Source organism: Heterocephalus glaber, unplaced genomic scaffold (genome assembly GCF_053883595.1).
Source record: "Heterocephalus glaber isolate CG9 unplaced genomic scaffold, H.glaber_assembly_v1.0 deba00001457, whole genome shotgun sequence".
NCBI classification, from domain to species: Eukaryota; Metazoa; Chordata; class Mammalia; order Rodentia; family Bathyergidae; genus Heterocephalus; species Heterocephalus glaber.
Window position 1 is genome coordinate 43633013 of NW_028258305.1, and position 20604 is coordinate 43653616.

At 36.4% G+C, this 20604-nt stretch overlaps 1 protein-coding gene and 1 non-coding gene across 20 annotated transcripts in view; both read left to right on the forward strand.

The window, feature by feature from the left end:
• Positions 1 to 20604, forward strand: part of Atad2b (ATPase family AAA domain containing 2B) — a 168161-nt gene that overhangs the window by 82902 nt on the left and 64655 nt on the right. For 15 of the 19 annotated variants that reach the window (XR_015453239.1, XR_015453238.1, XM_087216627.1 and 12 more), the window contains 4 exons: positions 8345 to 8504; positions 11998 to 12088; positions 17128 to 17439; positions 18034 to 18153. Coding sequence is in view for 17 of the 19 variants with exons in the window: in XM_087216627.1 (XP_087072753.1) it covers positions 8345 to 8504; positions 11998 to 12088; positions 17128 to 17439; positions 18034 to 18153 (683 nt within the window). In the remaining 2 variants the exon portion in view is untranslated. The remainder of the gene's footprint in view (positions 1 to 8344; positions 8505 to 11997; positions 12089 to 17127; positions 17440 to 18033; positions 18154 to 20604) is intronic. The other 4 variants (XM_087216617.1, XM_087216618.1, XM_087216619.1 and 1 more) reach the window with 1 other exon arrangement.
• LOC147827074 (small nucleolar RNA SNORD77) lies at positions 5275 to 5340 on the forward strand. The gene has a single exon (XR_015453318.1). It is a non-coding gene; the product is annotated as a small nucleolar RNA SNORD77 (small nucleolar RNA).

The following is a 20604-nucleotide window of genomic DNA, read 5'->3' on the forward strand; positions in this document are numbered from 1 at the left end:
GAATGACTATATCATATAGTAAATGTATGTTTAAATTTATAGTATTGTTACTATCTTTAACTTTAGCCATTTTAGTATGTGTGTGTAGAAGTGGATTTAATTTGTATTTTTCTGATAATTAGTAATATTAAACATTTTTTTTATTGCTCTTTTGCTCTTTATACTTTGTGAAATATGTTAGTCTTTTGCCTTTTTTTAAAAAGAAATCAGATTGAATGTTATTGTGCTGTAGTGTTTCTTTTTGTATTTTGAGACAAGTTCTTTGTTAAGTCTGTTTTTAAAAAATATATTTATATATTTTTGTATCTAAAATAGTACTAGGTTCGTTTTGTTTTGTTTTGAGACAGGGTCTTCCTTTGCAGTTTAGGCTGAGCTGGAACTCACTATGTAACCTTTGAGGCTGTCCTCAAACTCCCGGTGATCAATCCTCCTGCCTCAGCCTCCCTGGTGCTTGAATTTACAGGCGTGCACCACCACGCCTGGCTTAAAATATTAAATATATTTTGGCCTCTTTTTTTTTCTTTTGGTGATACTGGGGATTGATCCCAGGTAAGCACTGTACCATTTAGCTACATGTCTGGCCCTTTTTATTTTTGTTTGTTTGTTTTGTTTTTTTGGTACCGGGGATCGAACTTGGGTCCTTGTGCTTGTGCGGCAGGCAACGAAACCACTGAGCTAAATCCCCGACCCCCTTTTTATTTTTTGAGTTGTGTTCTTTCTGAGTTGCCCAGGCTGACCTTTAACTTGTTTTCCTCCTGGTTCACCCTCCCAACTAGTTGAGGTTGCAGGCATGTGTCACTGCAGCCAGCTAGTTTTAGCTCTTACATTAGGTCAGTGATTCATTTTAATTAAATGTTTACATATCAATATAAGGTAAGAATTTGAGTTAATTTTTGTAGGTTGTTCAAGTTACGGACTGAAGTTGTCCTTTGTTTTCATACAGATACCTATTAGCTATAGGACCATTTGTTGAAAAGGTTACTTTGTCTTTTTTAAGTTACTTGGCATCTTTGTCAATTAATTTACTAGATAAGGGTGTGTATATATTCCTAGATTTGTTAGTTCATTCCTTTGATCTGCAAGTCAGTTCTGATACACTGCCTTGATTTTTGTAATGTTTTTTAAAATTTTTGGATTCAATTTTGTAATGTTTGAAAAAGTATTTTATCATCTGTGTTCAGGAGAGATTGAGGAGCCTATCATGAACTATCGTACATCTGTAGTTATTTTTATAGTACCTGCCTTTGGTTGTAGAATGAAGTAATTTTGATTTGTGTTTGAAGAGATCTGTTTTTTCCTCTTCTTTTCTGCAAGTGTTTTTATGAGTTTGGTGTTATTCCTTCCTTATGTTTGAGAAAATTCATTTGAGAGAATTAGCTATAGAAGGAACATGCCTCAACCAATAAAGGCTATATATGACAGACCCACAGCTGGCATTATATTGATTGGAAAAAGCTAAATATGTTTCATCTAAGATTAGAACAAGACCAGGACATTTACTCTCACTGTTCTTGTTCAATAAAATACTGGAAATTTTAGCCAGGGCAATTAGGCAAGAGAGACAAATAAAAGGCATACAAGTAGGAATGTGGTTGGAGGTCAAATTATCTGTAGGTGATGATTCTGTATATGGAAAAACTTTTAAAAAAATCCCTAGAAGACCATCAGAGCTGAAAAACCAATTTGGTAAAGTTGCAGGATGCAAAATCAACATACAGGAATCAATAGCATTTTTATATGCCAACAATGAGCTTGCTAAGAAAGAAGTACCATTCACAATAGCTACAAACAAACAAGGAAAAATATTTATGAATAAATTTAGTTAAGGAAGTAAAAAACCTGCAATCAGAATTACAAAACACTGATGAAAGAAATGGAAGAAGACCATGGTTTAGAAGAATTAATATTATTTAAATGTTAGTACTACCAAAAACAATCTACAGATTCTGTGCAATCTCATCAAAATACCAATAACATTCTTCTCAGCACGATAAAAAACAATCCCAGCATTCGTATGGAAGCACAGAAGACAACTGAGTAGCCACGGCAATGTAGAGTTAAAAGGAGCAAAGGTGAGGTCATCACAGTACCTAAAACATATTACAGAAGTGGTTACCAAAACAGCATGAGATTGACATTATAACAGATATATAAATAGATCAGTGGGACACAGAGAGCCCCCAATAAAACTGTGCATCTATAGCCAACTGATTCTCCACCAAAGTGCTGCCAAATATATACATTGGAGAGGGGACAGGCTTTATAATTAATGATACTGGGAAACTTAAGTTTCTATGTGCATAATATTGAAACTTTACTCACCTCTCACTATTCAAAAGTCAGTTCAGGATAGACCAAAGAACTTAAGTGTTAAGACCTGAATCTCTGAAATTAGTAGAAGAAAACATAGGGAAACACTTAAAGCCATTGGAACAGATGATTTATGGATAGGACCCTAAAAGCACAGAAAACAAAAGCAAAAAGTAACAAATGGGATTATGTCAATCTAAAATAAAGGTTCTGCATAGTAAAGGAAACAACAGGGTAAAGAGGCACCCTAAAGAATGAGAGAAAAATATTTGCCAACTATTTATTTGACAGAAGGTTAAAATCAAGACTACATGAGGAACTAAAAAAGTTAACAAACAAACAAAAAACCCAGGCAATCTACCAATTGTAAATGGAAAAATGAGCTGAATAGATACTTCTCAAAGGAAGAAATACAAATGGCCAAAATGTACTCTATATGAAAAAAACACTCTTTCATTGGTTATCATGAAATGGAAATGAGAACCACGAGATACCCTCTTATCCCCATTAGAATGGCTAGAAAAACAAAAAGTAATAATTGCTGGCAAGGATATGGAAAAAATGAACTTTTATACACTTGGTCTGAATGTGTTTTAGTACAACCATTATAGAAAATAGTATTGAGATTCATCAAAATAGTAAAAGCTGTATGATCCAGCTGTAGCACTTCTGGGTGTATGTCTAATGGAAGTAAAATGAGCACACCAGAGAGATAACCTCTATGCCCATGATTACTGTAGCACTATTCACAATAACTAAGACAAGGAATCTGCCTAGGCACTCATAAACAGATGAATTAATAAAGAAAATGTGGTATATATACACAATGAAATATTATATAGTCATAAAAAATGCAGTCTTGTCATTTGCAGCAAAATGGATGAATGTGGAGGACAGTATAGTCAATCAAATAAACTAGATGCAGAAAGACAAGTACTTTATGTTCTCTCATACACGGAAGCTTTAAAAAAGTTGCCTTGAAAGTAGACTAGTAATTACTAGTGATTGAGAAGGATATGTGATGGAGTGCAGGGTAGAAGGAGAGGTTAAATTTGGTAAGGTATGCACACATGGAAATATCTCACTAACTTTTTTTGTGTGTGTGTGTGGGTACTTTCTTTTGTGTGCATAGTACCGGGAATTGAACCCTGGGGCTTTTCACTGAGCTACATCCTCAGCCCTTTTTAAATTTTACATTTTAAGAGAGGATCTTACTGAATTCCCCAGACTAAGGCCAAATTTATAATCCCCCTGCTTCAGTCTCCCAGAGGACTGGGATTACAGCTGTGCACTGCCACATTAACTTTGTTCAGATGTACAGTTAATACATTTTAATTTAAAAAAATCTATAACATATACTTAATGTTAAAACATGAAAACTTTTAGTTTGGGGCATATGACAAGCATGACTACTGTGAACACTTTCAGCACTGAACTATAGATTCTAGTCATTGTAGTCTAGTAGAGCAAAGCCATACAAAGTATGTTTACTGGAGAGGCAAAATGATAACTGGTAACATTTGTAGATGATGTTGTTATGCTTGTAGAAATTCCAAGGCAATCTATAGATAATTGCTGGCATGGTTACACCAATCAGTGTAAGCAGAAATTTTGTACATGTATGTATTAGTAATTATGCAAAGCGAAACATTATTTACAATGTCATTTTATTTATTTATTTATTTATTTATTTTTGGTACTGGGGATCGAACTCGGGTCCTTGCACTTGCGCAGCTGGCGGCGAAACCACTGAGCTAAATCCCGGGCCCCTACAATGTCATTTTAAAAGGAAGTTAGTACGAATAAATTTAAAAATTCTTATATAATATCTATGCAGAAAATAAAACTTAATTGAAAAACATTTAAGGAACGATGAATAGGCTGGGGATTTAGCTCAGTGGTTCCGCCTGCCTAACAAGCAAGGCTCTGAGTTCAATCCCTGGTACCAAAAAAACAAACAAACAAACAAAAAATGATGAACTAGAGAAGTGCCACGTTTCATGACTTGGAATCCTGATCTGCTGGGGGTGTGCTGGGCACCTAACCTGGATGCTTTCCTTGGTAGACCAGAGCCGCACTGTGGAGCTGTATCCTCACCAACTGCCGTTCAGTGATGCTGGGATTGGAACCATGTCTTTCCACATAGTAATGTGCACATGCTTACCACTGAGCCACATCTCCAGCCTGGATATTTTTGCCTTTTCTTGCACATTAATGAATAGATTCAGTACAATACAATTCAAACTTACAGGTTTTTTTTTTTTCTTTTGTACCGGGGGATCGAACTCAAGTCCTTGTGCTTGCACAGCAGGCAGCGAAACCACTGAGCTAAATCCCCAGCCCTACAGCTTTTTTTTTTAAAATACAAAGAAAATAGTTTTATTTGTATATCAAAGCCTAACGAGTGAAGACATAACAAGGTTGTCAGAGCTGACGTCACAGAAAGCTTCAGATGACTAATCCCGTCCCATCTAACCTCACTGGGCCACACACCACAGGTCTGGCACACGCCCACCTGACCATGGTGTGTCCAACCAACAGAACTGTCGTTCCCTCCGTCAGTCCTCTTTCTAGCACTTTCACTTTGGAGAAATAAACAAAATGATTTTGAAATTTATACGGAAGCACAAAGGATTAAAAATAGTGAAAGCTCTGTGGAAGGACAAGGTGGGAGGACTTGCTGTTCTGCATTATCAAAGCCTTGGAGGGTTAAGATGATTTAATATTGGCTGAAAATTAGACAGATAGACTAATGGACAGAGCTACAAATTAATACACACAGTAGATTTATGATTGATTTGTAAGAATAGAGGCAATACAAATGTTGTTGGGAAAGGGTAATGTTTTGTATAAATAATACAGGGAAAATTGGATTCTGGTGAAGAAAGCAAAACCTTGCACCTCACTTCACACTGTACAAAACTTACTTGAAGGGTAAAGTAATGCTTTTGGAAGATAATGTGGGTACTATGATGGTTGCATAGTTCAGCAGATATGTCATGAAGAGATTAACACCTGTCCGATGTATCTGGAAAAGAAGATGATGATGTGGGAGAGAGGTTTGGGGCTAAGCAGGTAGGCCTTGCATGCTAAGTAGTCTGGGCTGTATTTTCAGCACTATACAGTTCGATCCAGAGGCTGTTCAGAGTTTTTTTTTTTTAAGTCAACTTGTAGAATTTAATTTAGATCATAATTTTGTTTCTAGCCATGTTTGAGACTTTACATCTGGAAATTCTTGTACTACAAAACAGTCAGAACTTGATAACCAGGACATGGTGGATTTAAAGTGGTGTTGAATTTGGTTTTATCTCCATAGGGAGAGTTTGATGATGTGTCCTTTGTATAAAATCTTTCTCCTATTTTTTAGATTTGTTGTTTGTTTTTGTATTGTTCAGTTGTGATGATTCTTTACGTATTTCAACCCTAGACTTTTTTTTTGGTACCAGGGATCGAACTCGGGTCCTTGCGCTTGCGCAGCAAGCGGTGAAACCACTGAGCTAAATCCCCAGCCCAACTTTTATTAAATATATGATTTGCAAACATTTTCATCTTCTTTGGGTTGTCTTTTTCTTTCTTGATTGTGCCTTTTGAAGCAATAAAGTGATGTTTGTCTTGGTTGTGCTGGGTGTCAGATCCTGGGGTAGGCAAGTTCTCTGCCCCTGAGCTACACAAAGCAGCTCAGGTTTAAATTTAGATAAGTCCATTTTATTTTTCCTTACTGTTTTTCTTCCTTTGTTTCTTTTTCGCTCAGTTACTGTGCTTTACATGTTTCTTTTTTTTGGTACCGGGAATCAAACTCAGGACCTTGTGCTTGCGAGACAGGTGTGGTGCCACTGAGCTACATCCCCAGACCGGTTCATATTTCATTAAGATGTACCTGTGCTAGTTATTTTATTAGCATTTAAGACTGGTAGAAATTATTGTAAGTAGCAATGTTTACAAGTTTTTCTTTCTTTTTTTTTTGTATATCCTTTTATTGGTACATTTTAGGTGTACAATATAATGACATTCATCATTGGAGATATGTACCTTTAGATACTCTCTTGATTCTTATTTTTTTCCCCCTTCCCCTACCCTCCCTTCAACCCCTCCGTCCCTCCCTATTTACAAAGACTTTGTTTCCGTTTTTCCATGTTCTCATATTAATTCCTTCCCTTCTTTCCTTTCCCCTACCCCTCCCACTTCCCCTTCCCCTTTGCCCCTTTTCTTCCTATTTCACATTATCTATTAGACCTTTTAGTCCTTATTTACACTTTCAGTTTCTCACACTAGAGAAACTATTTGGTATTTACACGGTGTGTCCTATTTATTTCACTTAAGAGAATCGCCTCAGTGTGCATCCATTTAGCAATAAATGTCTCTAATTTCTCGATTTTGATGGCTGAGTAGTACTCCATTTTATAAAAAAAACCCCACATTTTCTTGATCCAGTCTCCAGTTGATGGGTATTTGGGCTGTTTCCAAGTTTTAGCTGTTACAAATTGTGCTGCTGTGAACATTGGGTGCACATATATCGCTGTGGTATGATTCTTTTAATTCTTTGGGGAAGATACCCAGCAGGGGAATAGCTGGGTCAAATGGGACTTCCAGTTCTAGTTCTTTGAGGTATCTCCATACTGATTTCCACAGTGGTTGCACCAGTCTACCCTCTCACCAGCAGTGGAGCAGTGTTCTTCTTTCCCCACAGCCCCACCAGCATTTGTTATTGGTTGATTTCATGATGGCAGCCATTCTTTCTGGAGTGAGGTGGAATCTCAGTGTTGTTTTCATTTGCATCCCTCGAATGACCAGTGATGTTGAACATTTTTTCATATGTTTATTTGCCATTTCTACTTCTTTGTGTGAGAACTATCTGTTCATTTCAGATGCCCATTTTCGGATTGGGTCTTTAAATTTGGGAGGTCTGATATTTTAAAGTTCTTTATAGATTCGAGATAGTAGACCTTTATCTGAGGAAGAGCAGGTGAAAATTGTTTCCCACATTGTGGGTTGTCTCTTCACACTGCTGGTGGTTTCTCTTGCAGTGCAGAAGCCTTTTAGTAAGAAGAGATCCCACTTGGTGATTGTTTGTGCTAGTTCACAGGCAACTGAGGTTTTCTTCATGAAAGCTTTTCCTACACCAATGTCTTCAAGAGTTCTACCTAACCTCTCTTCCAGCCGGTTTAGTGTTTCTGTTTTAATATTTAGATCTTTAATCCATTTGGATTTTAGTTTAGTGCATGGTGAGAGATATAGGTCTAGTTTTAATCTTTGGCAAGTTGAAACCCAATTTTTCCAGCACCATTTATTAAAGAGGGTTCCTTTCCTCTAGTGAGGGTGTTTGGGTCCTTTGTCAAAGATGAGGTGCCTGAGTGTGTCTGTCTGCATCTTCTAATCTGTTCCACTGGTCCTCAGGTCTGTTTCTTTGCCAGTACCATGCTGTTTTTATCACAGTAGCTTTGTAGTAGAGTTTCAAGTTGGGGGTTGTAATACCCTCTGCCATGTATCTGTTTCCTAGAATTGCTTTTGCTATTCTGGGTCTCTTCTTGTTCCAAATAAATTTTTGGATTGTTTTCTCAAGGTCTGTGAAGTATGCTGCTGGGATTTCAATTGGGATTGCCTTGAATTTATATAACAGTTTTAGAAGTATGGCCATTTTCACTATGTTGATTCTTCCTACCCAGGAGCAGGGGATGTCTGTCCGTTTTCTGATATCATCTTCAGTCTCTCTTTTCAGAGTGCTGTAGGTTTCAGAGAAGAGGTCTTTGATTTCTTTTGTTAGGTTGATTCCTAAGTATTTCAGTTTTTTGGATGCTATTGTGAAAGGAATTGTTTGCCCCGTTTCTCTCTCAGTGAGTCTGTTGTTCGTGTACAGGAAAGCCATTGATTTTTGTGTTGACCTTGTATCCAAGTACTTTACTGAATTTGGTTATTAAGTCTAGAAAACTTTTGGTGGAGTTCTTGGGGTCTTTGATATAGAGGATCGTGTCATCTGCAAATTACAAGTTTTTCTTTCATTTAAAGCATTTTTAATTTTCTTGAAAATTTTTTCCAGCTCTATAGTGTCCACCCTCCTTGCTCTTATGGATGGATTAGATAACAGAGGTGAAATTGTTGTTATTGGTGCTACAAACAGACTTGATTCTATAGATCCTGCACTCAGGAGACCGGGTCGTTTTGACAGAGAATTCCTTTTCAATCTGCCTGATCAAAAGGTAAGAGTTTTTGTTTTCAGTGTATTAAGATTTATATTTAACTCATTTATAAACTGTGTGTATATATATACTTTTGAGGGTGATGTTTTATTAATTTTTATTGTTTGGATTTTGTGCTTCTTAAGCTCTTAATAAGTTATTGTGGATGCTTACTTGCTGTTTATTTCTCTAGATTGTAGCAATTATCTTATTTGGTAGCTGTCTCTAACCAAAATAACTTTTTCTCATAAAAATGATGTTTTTAGTGTATGGGTAAGTTTTTCAGTAAGGAGCCAGTACCCCGATTTTCATTTTGAGGATGGGGGCAGTGCTGAGGATTAAACATACACTTTGCCATGTTCACTACCACCTCTAGCTTGAACCCAAGACCTTGATGCTCCACCACTCAGTTACATTGCCAACCTAAGTTTTCAGAATAACTAATTAACTACAGGTATTTAATTAAAAGGGTATAATGTTGTCAGTGTAGAGTAGTTTTTTTTTTTTTAAAAAAGAATGTATTCTTAAGATGGGGTAGTAGTATATATAATTACCATGATATAAAATGTGATTTACTATTATACACAACTCTTTTTTGCTAATTCTTGAAATTTTTGTTAGACTTGGTTTGAGAGAGAGATTTAGAGGAGATGCTATATTTGAATGTGTATTGTTGTGTGGCTTTGAACTTAGCTGTTTATGTGAAATGCCTGGTTGTGTAGGCGTTAGCAGTACTGCCCTCTGAAATGCCTGGTTTAGGCACACAGATGTGAAAGGCTGAGTGACTAGGACTGTAGAAGCTACAGCAAAATGAAGGCTTCCCAGTGTAGAACAGGTGGTGCCTCAACTTGATATCTGTCTGCACAGCCCTACTGTCAGTTGTTGAGTCAGGTGCCAGGTTTCCCCTGTCAGGATGGGACACAAAGCATATACAGCACCCTTTTCACTGCCCAAGTGCTGTTTCTACGAATATACCCAGTGCTTAGAAGTGGGTTTAGTTGTATGAGACAGGGTGGAAGTCTATTTCAACATAGAGAAATGTCATCTTGCTTGTAACATCTAACAACAATACAATCACAAGTTTTTGGCTCTGCAGCATACAAGAAACATACTTAGTTCTAGGAGACATAGCCAGTGTCCCTTTTTGCTCAGGAAAGCCACTTCTGTGCTTCCCTAGTTTTCCTAGAACAACAGGTCTAAGGATCTCTGTGCCTATCACAACCCTCACAGTTCAGGCATAGACCACACAAACAAGGGGCAGTAAAATATTATAACTCTCACCATTTAACCAAATAAAAGATTAATACAACTAAATCTTGGTTCCAAATTTTATTAATCTCATTAGATCTTTTTTTATTACATCTTTATTAGCATAAAATAATACATGTCTTCTTATGCAGTAATGCTTCTCAGTTTTTCTTTTCCTCTGTTGTGTAGTATTCAGTATCTGCATTGTCATTGATATTTGTGTCTGTGTTTGTAAATTCTGACAAATGAAGGTCTTGAATTTGTCTTTGATTCTTAGCGGTAGAGGAAGGTAGCCAGATATATTGGCATATACTTGTAATCCCCGCACTCTGGGAGGGTGAAATAGGAGGATTGCAAGTTCGAGCCCAGCCTGGGCAATTTAGTGATTTTACAAAACTCTTAAAATAAAAAATTAGAAATGAGCTGGGGATGTAGCTCAGTGCAGAAGCCCTGGATTTAATCTCCATTACCAACACCCCCCCCCCCCACCCCAAAAAAGCGGAGGAAGGTACTTTCTCTTAGGGAAGCTGTACGATCTATATAACATATAGAGTAAAATGGACAGTGAAGATCTCTGGATTTCTTCATTTAAATAATTTCCCTTCATTCTATATTGATTTTAGTAAAAGAAAGGTGACTGATAGAATTATATGGAGAAAGCATATCATTACATGTTTGAGACCTGACAATAATTTACTGACCTTAGGTAATTTCAGTTCTTCAAACATTTATTTACTTATTTTGTAAAATGAGGGTCTAAGAAAAAAAAAAAGTATATATATATATATATATATATATATATATATATATATATGGGGCAGTACTGGGGATCAAACTCAGAATCTCACGCCTGCCAGGCAGGTGCTGTGCCGCTGAGCTACACCCCCAGCCTAGAATAGATAGTTTTTGAGGTATCTTCCAGTTTACATTTTGTTTTATGTTTTTCATGCTCTACTGTCTTCTAATGAATATATACACTGTCAGTATAATGTTTCTTTTGGACTTGCGTTTATAGTTTTTAAGGATCTGTTGAGACAGATAATTTCAAGTTGGAAGGAAACAAATGCTACATTGATTTCATTTTGGTACCTGAGCTCCTGACTTAGAAATTGTAATTGAAATGATAGCTATTGCTGTCACATTTTGCCAGCTTCTTGAGTAAGATGTATTTTAATGAATTTGAAGTTGTTCCTTTTGTTTTGGTTGCTAGGCCCCAAATTCTTTAAGTCAATAAGAGTGTCTTGGTTATAATTTGCTTTTTTATGTCTAAGCAAGTTCGGGCAGTGGTGTTGAGGGAATAAGGATATTCTTTTTTTTTTGTTTTTTGGTACTGCTGTAGATCAGACCCAGGTCTTGTACATGCTGGGCAAGCACTTTGCCTCTGAGTTCACACTTCCAGCCTGAATATTTACTTTTTATGTATTTATTTTTTTAATATTTACTTTTTAAAAGTGTCATCCACTTTCCATCCTCTAAAAGAAAGCGGTCATGAAAAAAGAATTCTGTTCCCATCTGTCAGGTGACTGTAGATTTTTCTACATTAGTGTTTCTTTTTGCTATTTAGAAAATTTTGTTCTTTGCAAAACCAAAATGATAAAATTTAGATTGTGCTATATAGTCAGATTTAAGCCAGAGAATTCTGTTTTGGAGAAAAAAAATTAAGGCAAAATTGTTTAAAATTATTTGTCATTTTACTCATTGTCTGCACCTTATACATGCAATAGAACCCAAAGTTCTGTGAAATCTAAACTTTATAAAAACTGGGCATGGGGGCGCACACCTGTAATCCCAGCACTTGGAAGGTAGAGAGAGGCAGGAGGATCGCTGCGAGGTTGAAGCCAGCCTGGGCTACACAGTGAGTTGAAACCCACCCTGGATTACATGTTGGGACTCTGTCTCAAAAAATTGAAAACAAAAACAAAAACTAAAAAAAAGTTCGTTTAAAAGTTTTAATTATTAAAACTCATTAAAGTTTTTTATGTGTTTTCAAATGTAAAAATGGTATGATGGAAAAGTGAAATTTAGTTTTTAAACATTAGTCCTGGATGACTCACTTAGTCATTATGCGCTACTAGTGAGGTCTCTTTACCTCTCAGAACATCAGATGTCTAATCTTGTGCAGCAGAGGCAGGAACTCTACTACATATTTCACAGGTAGATGTGGATGCTAAGGTGTTTACATTTTTAAAAATTGGCTATTCATAATTTGTTTCAGCTAATACATTTGAAGGGTTGATGAAAACTTATTTATGTGTACTCTTCTTAGGCAAGAAAACACATCTTACAGATTCACACCAGGGACTGGAATCCGAAATTGTCAGATGCTTTTTTAAGTGAACTGGCTGAAAAATGTGTTGGTGAGTGCTATTATTTGAATTCTTTGACTGTCATTGCTCTGCTCAGCTTTCCTTTCCCCTTATGTTTGAAATGTGAATGAGTATAGTTATGTCTTTTGTGCAGTAGATGGCTCTGCCTTCATATTTAAAAGTTATTTTAACTATTTCACTTAAAGTTTGAGCACTTCTAAGTTAGAATTTTGGCTACCATTAGGTGTTTGTTTAACAAATTTAGTAGTAATAGATGCTTTTCATTGAGTGCTGGGTATCCTTCATATTACTACAGTGTCTCCTTTTAGTAGTTGTCCCTTCTCAGAAGTTTTATTTAGAAAAATAAGCATAAACTTAAGAAAGTTCCATGTCAAAGGCAGGAATGCAGTCTTTTACTTTGCAGGTAACACACATGGGTGCATCTTTATTCCTGTGGTCTAGAAAGAAGTTGGGTGGGAGGAGTCTTCAAAGAAAATGCTTAATTGTATTTGGTAAACCAAATATAAAACTTTCTGATTTAATTTTAAATCCTTCACAGAGTGGAAGGTCTCCCTACAGAGTGAATGAACAGTACCATCCTAAAAGGATGGGATGAGAAAGCATTTATATACATAGGAGATGGAATCCAGGGTTTCAGCTCTAATTAGGTCAGAAATAAAAAGAGATGCAATATTAAGTACCTGAATACACACACAGGAATTTTTCCTTCCTTCATTTTCCCTTTTTGTCAGTTTTCCTCTCATACTCTCCAAAATATCAATTAAAAAAAATCTCTCTCCATGAACGTTTTAAACATTATGAAGCAACCCCTAAATAAGTCCACTAACAAGTCTTCTTGGGAAAACCTTAAAGTTACCAAAACCAAAAAGAACAAGTTAAGAAATCATTGTGATCCACCATCAAATAATTAAAACTTAAATAGAACATTAGTCCATTCAGTTAGCTACATCCGAATTATCCTCTTCATCCACAGGGACCTCCATCTCCGAAGCAGCATCCCTCAGCTTTTGAGCCACAAAGACCTCGACATCTTCTGGTGAGGAGAAAACGTAAATCTCTCCAGCACTACTCCAGTTTAAGCTTTGCCTGGTATAAGAGAGCATGCGCCAAACCCATTTCATGTAAATTTGGCTTGACCTTTGCAAAGCCTTGTGCTGCTTTACGGGAGAGGGTGGTATTTGGTAAAAAACCCAGTCTTTTCCCTTTTTGAAATTTGTCCCCCTTTATTTATGATATTACTGTATTAGAGTTCAGATCAGAATGGGAAATCTGTAGATTTTTTTTTCTGTGAATTCGTCACAGATATGACCTTAACAGAAATAAGCAGAAGTCTTTAAATAATTTTGGAAATTCCCTAAGAGATAGGTATTTTAAAATTATTTTCTATCACTCTATCTGTCATCTCAAATATACACTGTAGTTTAATTCTTCATCCCAAATATTAGATTCTTAGTTTCTTTGTGCATCCATAGGTCAATACTTCTCACAGTTTAAGTGATTTTTAGCTTCTAGTCACCTTCCTAAGTTTTTAAATTTTCACATGTAATTTCTTACTAAACTGAAAAACCTCTCTTGCACTTTTCTCCCCTCCATGGGGTGGCAGTATATGTGCAGATTTTGCTTACATACCATTTTCTTCCTGGATAGTGACTTAAAAATCCATCGTAAGTAAATGACTTCTGTTTTTGTTTGCGACATTTATTGCATTTATTAAGAAGCTAGTTCACACTAAAAACAACAGCAGCAACAAATGTAGAACTTCCAACAGGAATGAAATAGTAATATATTTTAAATCCATTATGAAGTCATCAGTATATTTATCCCAAACATGTTTCAACATGTATGGGTTCAGCTCAGTGAAATTTATGCTGAAAAAACTGTGCAGTCTTGATGAACAACTGCAAAGATAAGGTCTAGAGGTTATAGATTTGGTAACTTTTACCTTGAAAGCAATTTCCTAGCACTTGGACATTTTTGCATGCATAAGAGGAATAATTTTTAAGTAAAAATTTTTCAGAATACAGTGGTATCCAGAACAATTGCACAAACAGTAGGAGCTAATGATTAATGAAGAGCTCAACCCTACTCTTATTTCTCTAGTTTATTTTTAGTGAGAGGGCTAAAACAGAAAAAATGTATCAATGAAGTATCTGCATTGTGGACCTTCAATTTATGTGATGTTCTATTTAAAAAATAACTTCATAAAATTTTGTTATGACCTGTTTCTAGTCATCTGACCTTTTTTGGTTTTTGTTTTTAGTCTGGGCTCTTTAGTAATTGTATATCTTTCAGAAATTTCTATCATAAGAGCAATACATGAAAATAAATGCTCTTTCTTTGCTAGCTAGGTATTTGTGTTCAGCAGAGTATTAAATTGTAATGGTAGAATTAGAACGATCATGAAAGGAATGCTTATAATTTCTTGTATATCAGTTTTTAGCTCTTAAAAGACTGTAGCATAGTTTTAGTATTACCAGAATGATTATGTCATGTATTTCTAAGACAACTCTTTTGAGAGTAGAGAAGTACACTATTAACTATGACAGGACAAGATACTGTGAACCAGGACATGTGTTCACCCCAGGATAACACATTAACCATGGCTGTGATATATTATTAGTTCTGTATCCAGTGAAAGAAGTACATTAAGTTAGTAGTTCTAAATTTTTTGTTTATATGAGAATCATTTCTAAAGCATTCTCAAAATACACATAATTTCAGGCCTTTTAGAGATTCTGATATACTATGTTGTGGGACTTGAGAATCTGTATTTTTGTTTCAGTTTTATTGTTCACTCTGATCAGCATTCAAGTAGAGAACCACAAATATAAACCAGTATTTCTTACTTGCAAGCAAATGTAAAGAAGAGATTTCCAATTTTTTTAGTCTATTGATTATGCATATCCATGTGAAAGTCCCTGTGAAAATTAGGAAAAATGAACAATATATTGCTGTCATGTATGTAGTTAACACATTGCTATGGCAAACATAAATGTTAAACATAATGCTACATAAAATACCTTTTAGTGGCTGTTTTTTGTTTTGCCTTAATTATTTCTGAGCTTTTTAACCTAGGCTTCTGCACTTGAATAGGACCATACAGTATGTTGACTATATATATTTTGGGCTTTTTATTGTTGTTGTTTTTTTGAGAAAGGGTATTGCTATGGAGCCTAGGCTGGCCTCCAACTCACAGCAATCCTCCTACCTCAGCTTCCCCAGGGCTGGCATCACAGGCATGTGCCCCCATGCCCGGCAATATGTATATTTTTAAAGAAGAAAAAGAGATGAGTTTTTTAATATTTGAAGATGGTAGTTTATTTTTCTGATATGGAAGACAGAGTTCATATGCTTTAATCATATTCTTAGATTATTTCGTTGACTTTATAACTTTAAGCAGATGTTCTGTACTCATTTTGTTAAATGAATCCAATAGCTGTGTATATTCAAATAATTTTTTCAGATTTATTAATTGAAAAATAGAAAATAAAAGAAGTTACGTTAAATTTGATTATTCTGATGATTTATTTGGGGGATAGATTGCTATTGTGGGATGACATTTATGCTTTATCTGTTTAGAATTTTCTGAGTTAAATTCTCACAAGGTTATCTTTTCTCCTACGACTAAGTTTTTCTTTGTTTTTTTAAAAAATGATTTTATTGGTACCTTTTAGATATACATGATAGCATTCGTCATATGGAATTTGTACCTGTACATGATATATCTTGATTCTTCTTTTTTTCCCCCTTTCCCTCCCTTCCCTTAAACCCCTCTTCCCGTCCTTATTTACAAAAGTAAGTTTTCCTTTGCAATCAACATTTAAAGTTCAGGGTTTAAGTGTTGCATGAGATCATTGTGAGAGACCTGATGCCTCTCCTTCAGGTGTTTAGGAGTTCAGTGTCCTAGAAGCTGTTTGAGGGGTTGTTTCCCCCTGCTGGCCTAACTGATAGAAGCGGCCAAATGCAGGTTTAACTGCTGGTATGAAAGACAACATGTGGCTAGTTTTTCTTTCTTTTTGTGATACAGACTTACTAGTTTAAGTTTTTTTATGTATTTGTTTCTTACTAATGAGATGACTTAAAAGCACTGGGGGCTTGATCTGCTGTTTAATTGGGTCATCCATGAAATATGAGTAAAGGTTAATGTACCCTGTATTGATGTAGCCTTTAAAACTAGACTGTCAGTCATTTCAAGCATATATGCTTATATATTTTATAAATATGTATATGTATGTATCCATTGGTTTTATAGTAGGTTAATGTGGACCATCAATGTGAGTAGTTACATACTTTAACCACCCCTCCCCCCCATTTTAAAAAATATTTAAAATATTTTTATTATTATTAAATATTAAATATTAAATTAAATTAAATTAAATATTAAATATTATTAAATATTAAATATTTTTAAACATTCTTATACCCTTAATGCTATTGGAGTTATCAGAGATGAAAGTATACTTTAGCTTTTTTTTTTTTTTTGGTGCTACCTGGGATCCAACTGAGGACCTTGTGCTTGCAAGGCAGGCACGGTGCCACTGAGCTAAATCCCCGGCTCCAAAAGTATACTTTAGATTATCATTTTTAGGATGTAAACTTGCTAGTTGACTACACTCAAGAGATGGCATTAGAATAGCTATTTTTGAAGTTTCTGCTTAGGTACTGCTCTGAGGTGTGTTTAGAGGTTAATAATGTTAGAAAAATCATATATAGGTAAGTGTAATGTCATGAAGACTAAACTAGCAATGGAGAATTTTGATAAAGGATGAAGTGAAACTGTAATTTTTTAAAAACCTTCCCTGAAAAAAGCTGTACATTGTAATCAGTGTTCTGACACACGATATATGTTAATGTATTTATTGAAATATTCAAAACATTGTTTAGTTTTTATTTGGCCTTGATTCAATAGGTTGTTAGGTGATGTTAAATGATCAGTCTTCCTTTTACCAGTAAAGTTATACATAATTACTGAGTTGATGTTAGTTATTACTGTATATGAGGTGTTTACAAAATGTGCTTGGTGCCCAGAAGAATGAACTTTCCTTTGTTATCCTCCTTTTGTGCATTAGGCTACTGTGGAGCTGATATCAAGGCTCTGTGCACTGAAGCTGCCCTGATTGCCCTTCGGAGGCGTTATCCCCAGATCTATGCTAGCAGCCATAAACTGCAGCTGGATGTTTCCTCAATTGTGCTCAGTGCCCAGGATTTTTACCATGCAATGCAGAATATTGTGCCTGCTTCCCAACGTGCTGTGATGTCTTCGGGACACGCGCTGTCCCCCATGATAAGGCCACTGCTGGAAAGAAGCTTCAATAACGTCCTAGCCGTCTTGCAAAGAGTGTTTCCTCACGCTGAAATTAGCCAGAGTGACAAGAAAGAAGGTACTTTTTCATGTTGTTAAAATGAATGTGGCAATGAAGAGTTCCCTCGTAAGATTATGTATGTGTCCCTCTTTTGTATTTGCCATAACTATATAAGATCTGTTTCACTCACTACTGTATATTGCAGGCCTGGCATGTTACCCAGCATTTAGTAGTTGTCTGGGATATTCTGACTGTCTTAATATGGAAGTGCTGTTATCTTTAGAAAGTTGACCATAATAATAGCTTATGTACATTATTATAAAGGTCTTAACATAAATTATCATTTATTAATCTTCATCAGAGTTCTGTGGGCTAGGTACTCCCATCATATAGAGGAAGAGACTAAGAGGCTTTGGATCTGATTTGGGTTACGTAAGATCACGCAGTGGGTTCTGGGCCCTGCTCAAACCCAGGCAGCCTGACTCTATAGCCTATGAGTGAGTGCCCAAAGTAACCCAAAGCCACTTACTTATCACAAAGTGCCAATACTTTAATTAAACCTGAATACTAAGGTTTTAGTGTAGGAAGAGTAACTCATGCATTAACATTTTGTTGTTGTTTTTTGTTTTTTGTTTTGTTTTTTTTTGTTTTTTTTTTGTTTTTTTGAGACAGGGTCTTGCCATACAGTTCAGGCTGGCCTTAAAGTTACTATGTATCCCGGGCTGGCCTTGAACTCCACAGGCGATCCTCCTGCCTCAGCCTCCCTCAGCCTCCCGTGTTCCGGGACTATAGGTGTGTACTACCATGCCCAGCAATATCTTTTCTCTTAAAAGATAAACAACACACGTGCCATAGATTCGCCACCACTGCTATAGCCCATGCTGGTTCTTATGCCTCTTTGGATTCACCTCATCACATATATTTTAATGTTACTGGCAGGGCATTTGCAGTGTGCTGTGCTGATTGGAATGTAAGCTGTTGATAAGGGAACAAATTAGAACCTGGACTAGAGGGCCATGAGTTTGTTTAAGCCTTAAGATTGTTCTTTGGGATCTGAGATAAGAACAGAAAGCTGCCTCTAAAAGCAAGCACTCATTTGCAGGAGAAAACTAGAAGTTTAGGTTGGCATGCTATCAGAGTGAGACCTCTGAACTGTGAGGTGAAGTGTGTGAGGTGAAGAAGTGTACTTTCTGTGGGGTGTGGCGTCTTACTGGGATGGAGTTTGCTCCAAATAGAAGATGACTTAGAGGGTGAGGTAGGAGGATCACCTAGAGTTCAAGGGCAGCCTGGGCTTCATAGTGAGTTCAAGGCCGGCCTGAACTGCAGAGCGAGACTTTGTTTCTAAAAGGGGGGGGGGAGGTTCTGAGAAACACACTAACATTAAAATGTTATATAGCATGTAGCTGTGTTATGGGCATCTAGCTCAGTGGCAGAGTGCTTGCCCTATCTGTGAGGTCCTGCGTTTGGTCTCTAATACCACAAAAAAGTAGATATGTATGTAAAAATCATAACTACTGTTGATGAATTTTGCTGTCATTATAAATATATTTTTCAGAAACTTAATTTTTAGGGATAGAGTTACATGAGTTGACTAGATTACATTTACATGGATTAACTTCTTAAATTTTGCAGTAGGGAAAGGAGCACACGTTGTACTATACGTGAGCCAGGAATTATGCCATGACCTATGTATCTTTTTAAATCTGTGTTTTTCATAAATGGGAACATGTATCTTCCCCCAAAATTTTCAACTTGTGGAAAAATTTACATTACCTTTAAAAAACTAAAAGTCTCCCCTTCCTTTCTGCAAGATTATGGCCCTTTTATTTCCATGTGAGAATGATCATTTTACAGAATTACCTGTTTTCCTCTCAATTTCCCCCCTCCCATAAGTATAAAGTATACTTTAGCTCCAGCTAATTGAATTAAATGACACGCACCAGTGAGGAAGGCCAATCAAATTTTTATTGTCAGCAGTTTTCTTTTAGTTAGTTAGATGTATTCTGGATGTTTTTGTTCTTTAATATTGTTTCTTAGATAAGTATCCTCTCTGTATGAAATTAGCAGTCAGAAAGTACTCAGTTATTTTCTAGCTTATTTTAAAAGACTAGTCTTAGTAAATATTTAGCTTTTTTAAAAAAGCCACCGAGATCTCCATCCGGCGGCAGAATTCAGTATTATTTTCTCCTTCTCCCACCCCGCCCATTTTGGAAGGTTATGATTTGTGTCAGTCTTTTTGGGGTGGGGTGGAGAATCTCTCTCTCTCTGTCTCTCTCTCTGTCTCTCTCTCTGTCTCTCTCTCTGTCTCTCTCTCTCGCCTTGCACTCTTGTGCTCTGGTGATCCTCCTGCCTCTCCTAAGTAGTGGCCTTACAGGCGCACACAGCCACACCTGGAGTTGATTTCTACCAAGTTTGATTCTTCCTCATGTCCTCCACATAGACAGCACTGTTCTTTACTGATGAAATTGGCACTTTTGATAGGCACATGTGAAATACAGCTGTTACTATTTCAGGTTGTATCCAGAAAGTTTTATTGCACTCTCTGTATGAATTTTAGTTTTAGTTAATCCACTAAGTATAACCTAAGGCCCATAAAGAGAGCAATGCTGTTTGAATGAGTGCATTTTTAAGACTGACTGTGACTGAATTTCCACCTTGGTCTTTTTAAATTTTAAAAATTATTTTTGAGACAGGCTGGCCTTGAATTTATGGCTATCTTCCTGCCTCAGCCTTCTGAGTGCTGGGATTACAGGCATGCACCATAACACCTGGCTTTCACCTCCATCTTAATTAGGCTAGGTTCTCTCTCTTCCCCCCCCCCCCCTCTTTTTTCTGTGGTACTGGGAATTGGGAGTACTGAGCTACATCCCCAGCTCCCCAGCTATTTTTATTTCAAGACAGGATCTCACTGAGTTGCTCAGGCTGACCTGTAATTTGAAATCCTCCTGCCTCAGCCTCTTGAGTTGCTGAGATACAGCCATTTATCTCTTACCTGGCTAAGCTTTGTTTTCCGTGAAAAGTTGTATACCATTTTTTTTAAAGGATCAGTTCGCTCCTTATTGTTGATTTCATCAGAACTGGCCTTGATGCAGCGACCTATTAACTGAGCAAAATATGAAATGGACTGATTTTGGTCAGTTTAACCCGAAGTTCTAGTTGGTAGGTGGGATTTTTATGACACTGCCACTTTTTTCCAGATGTGTTTTAGTCAAGAAAGTTTCCCAGTTTGCATATCCTACTACT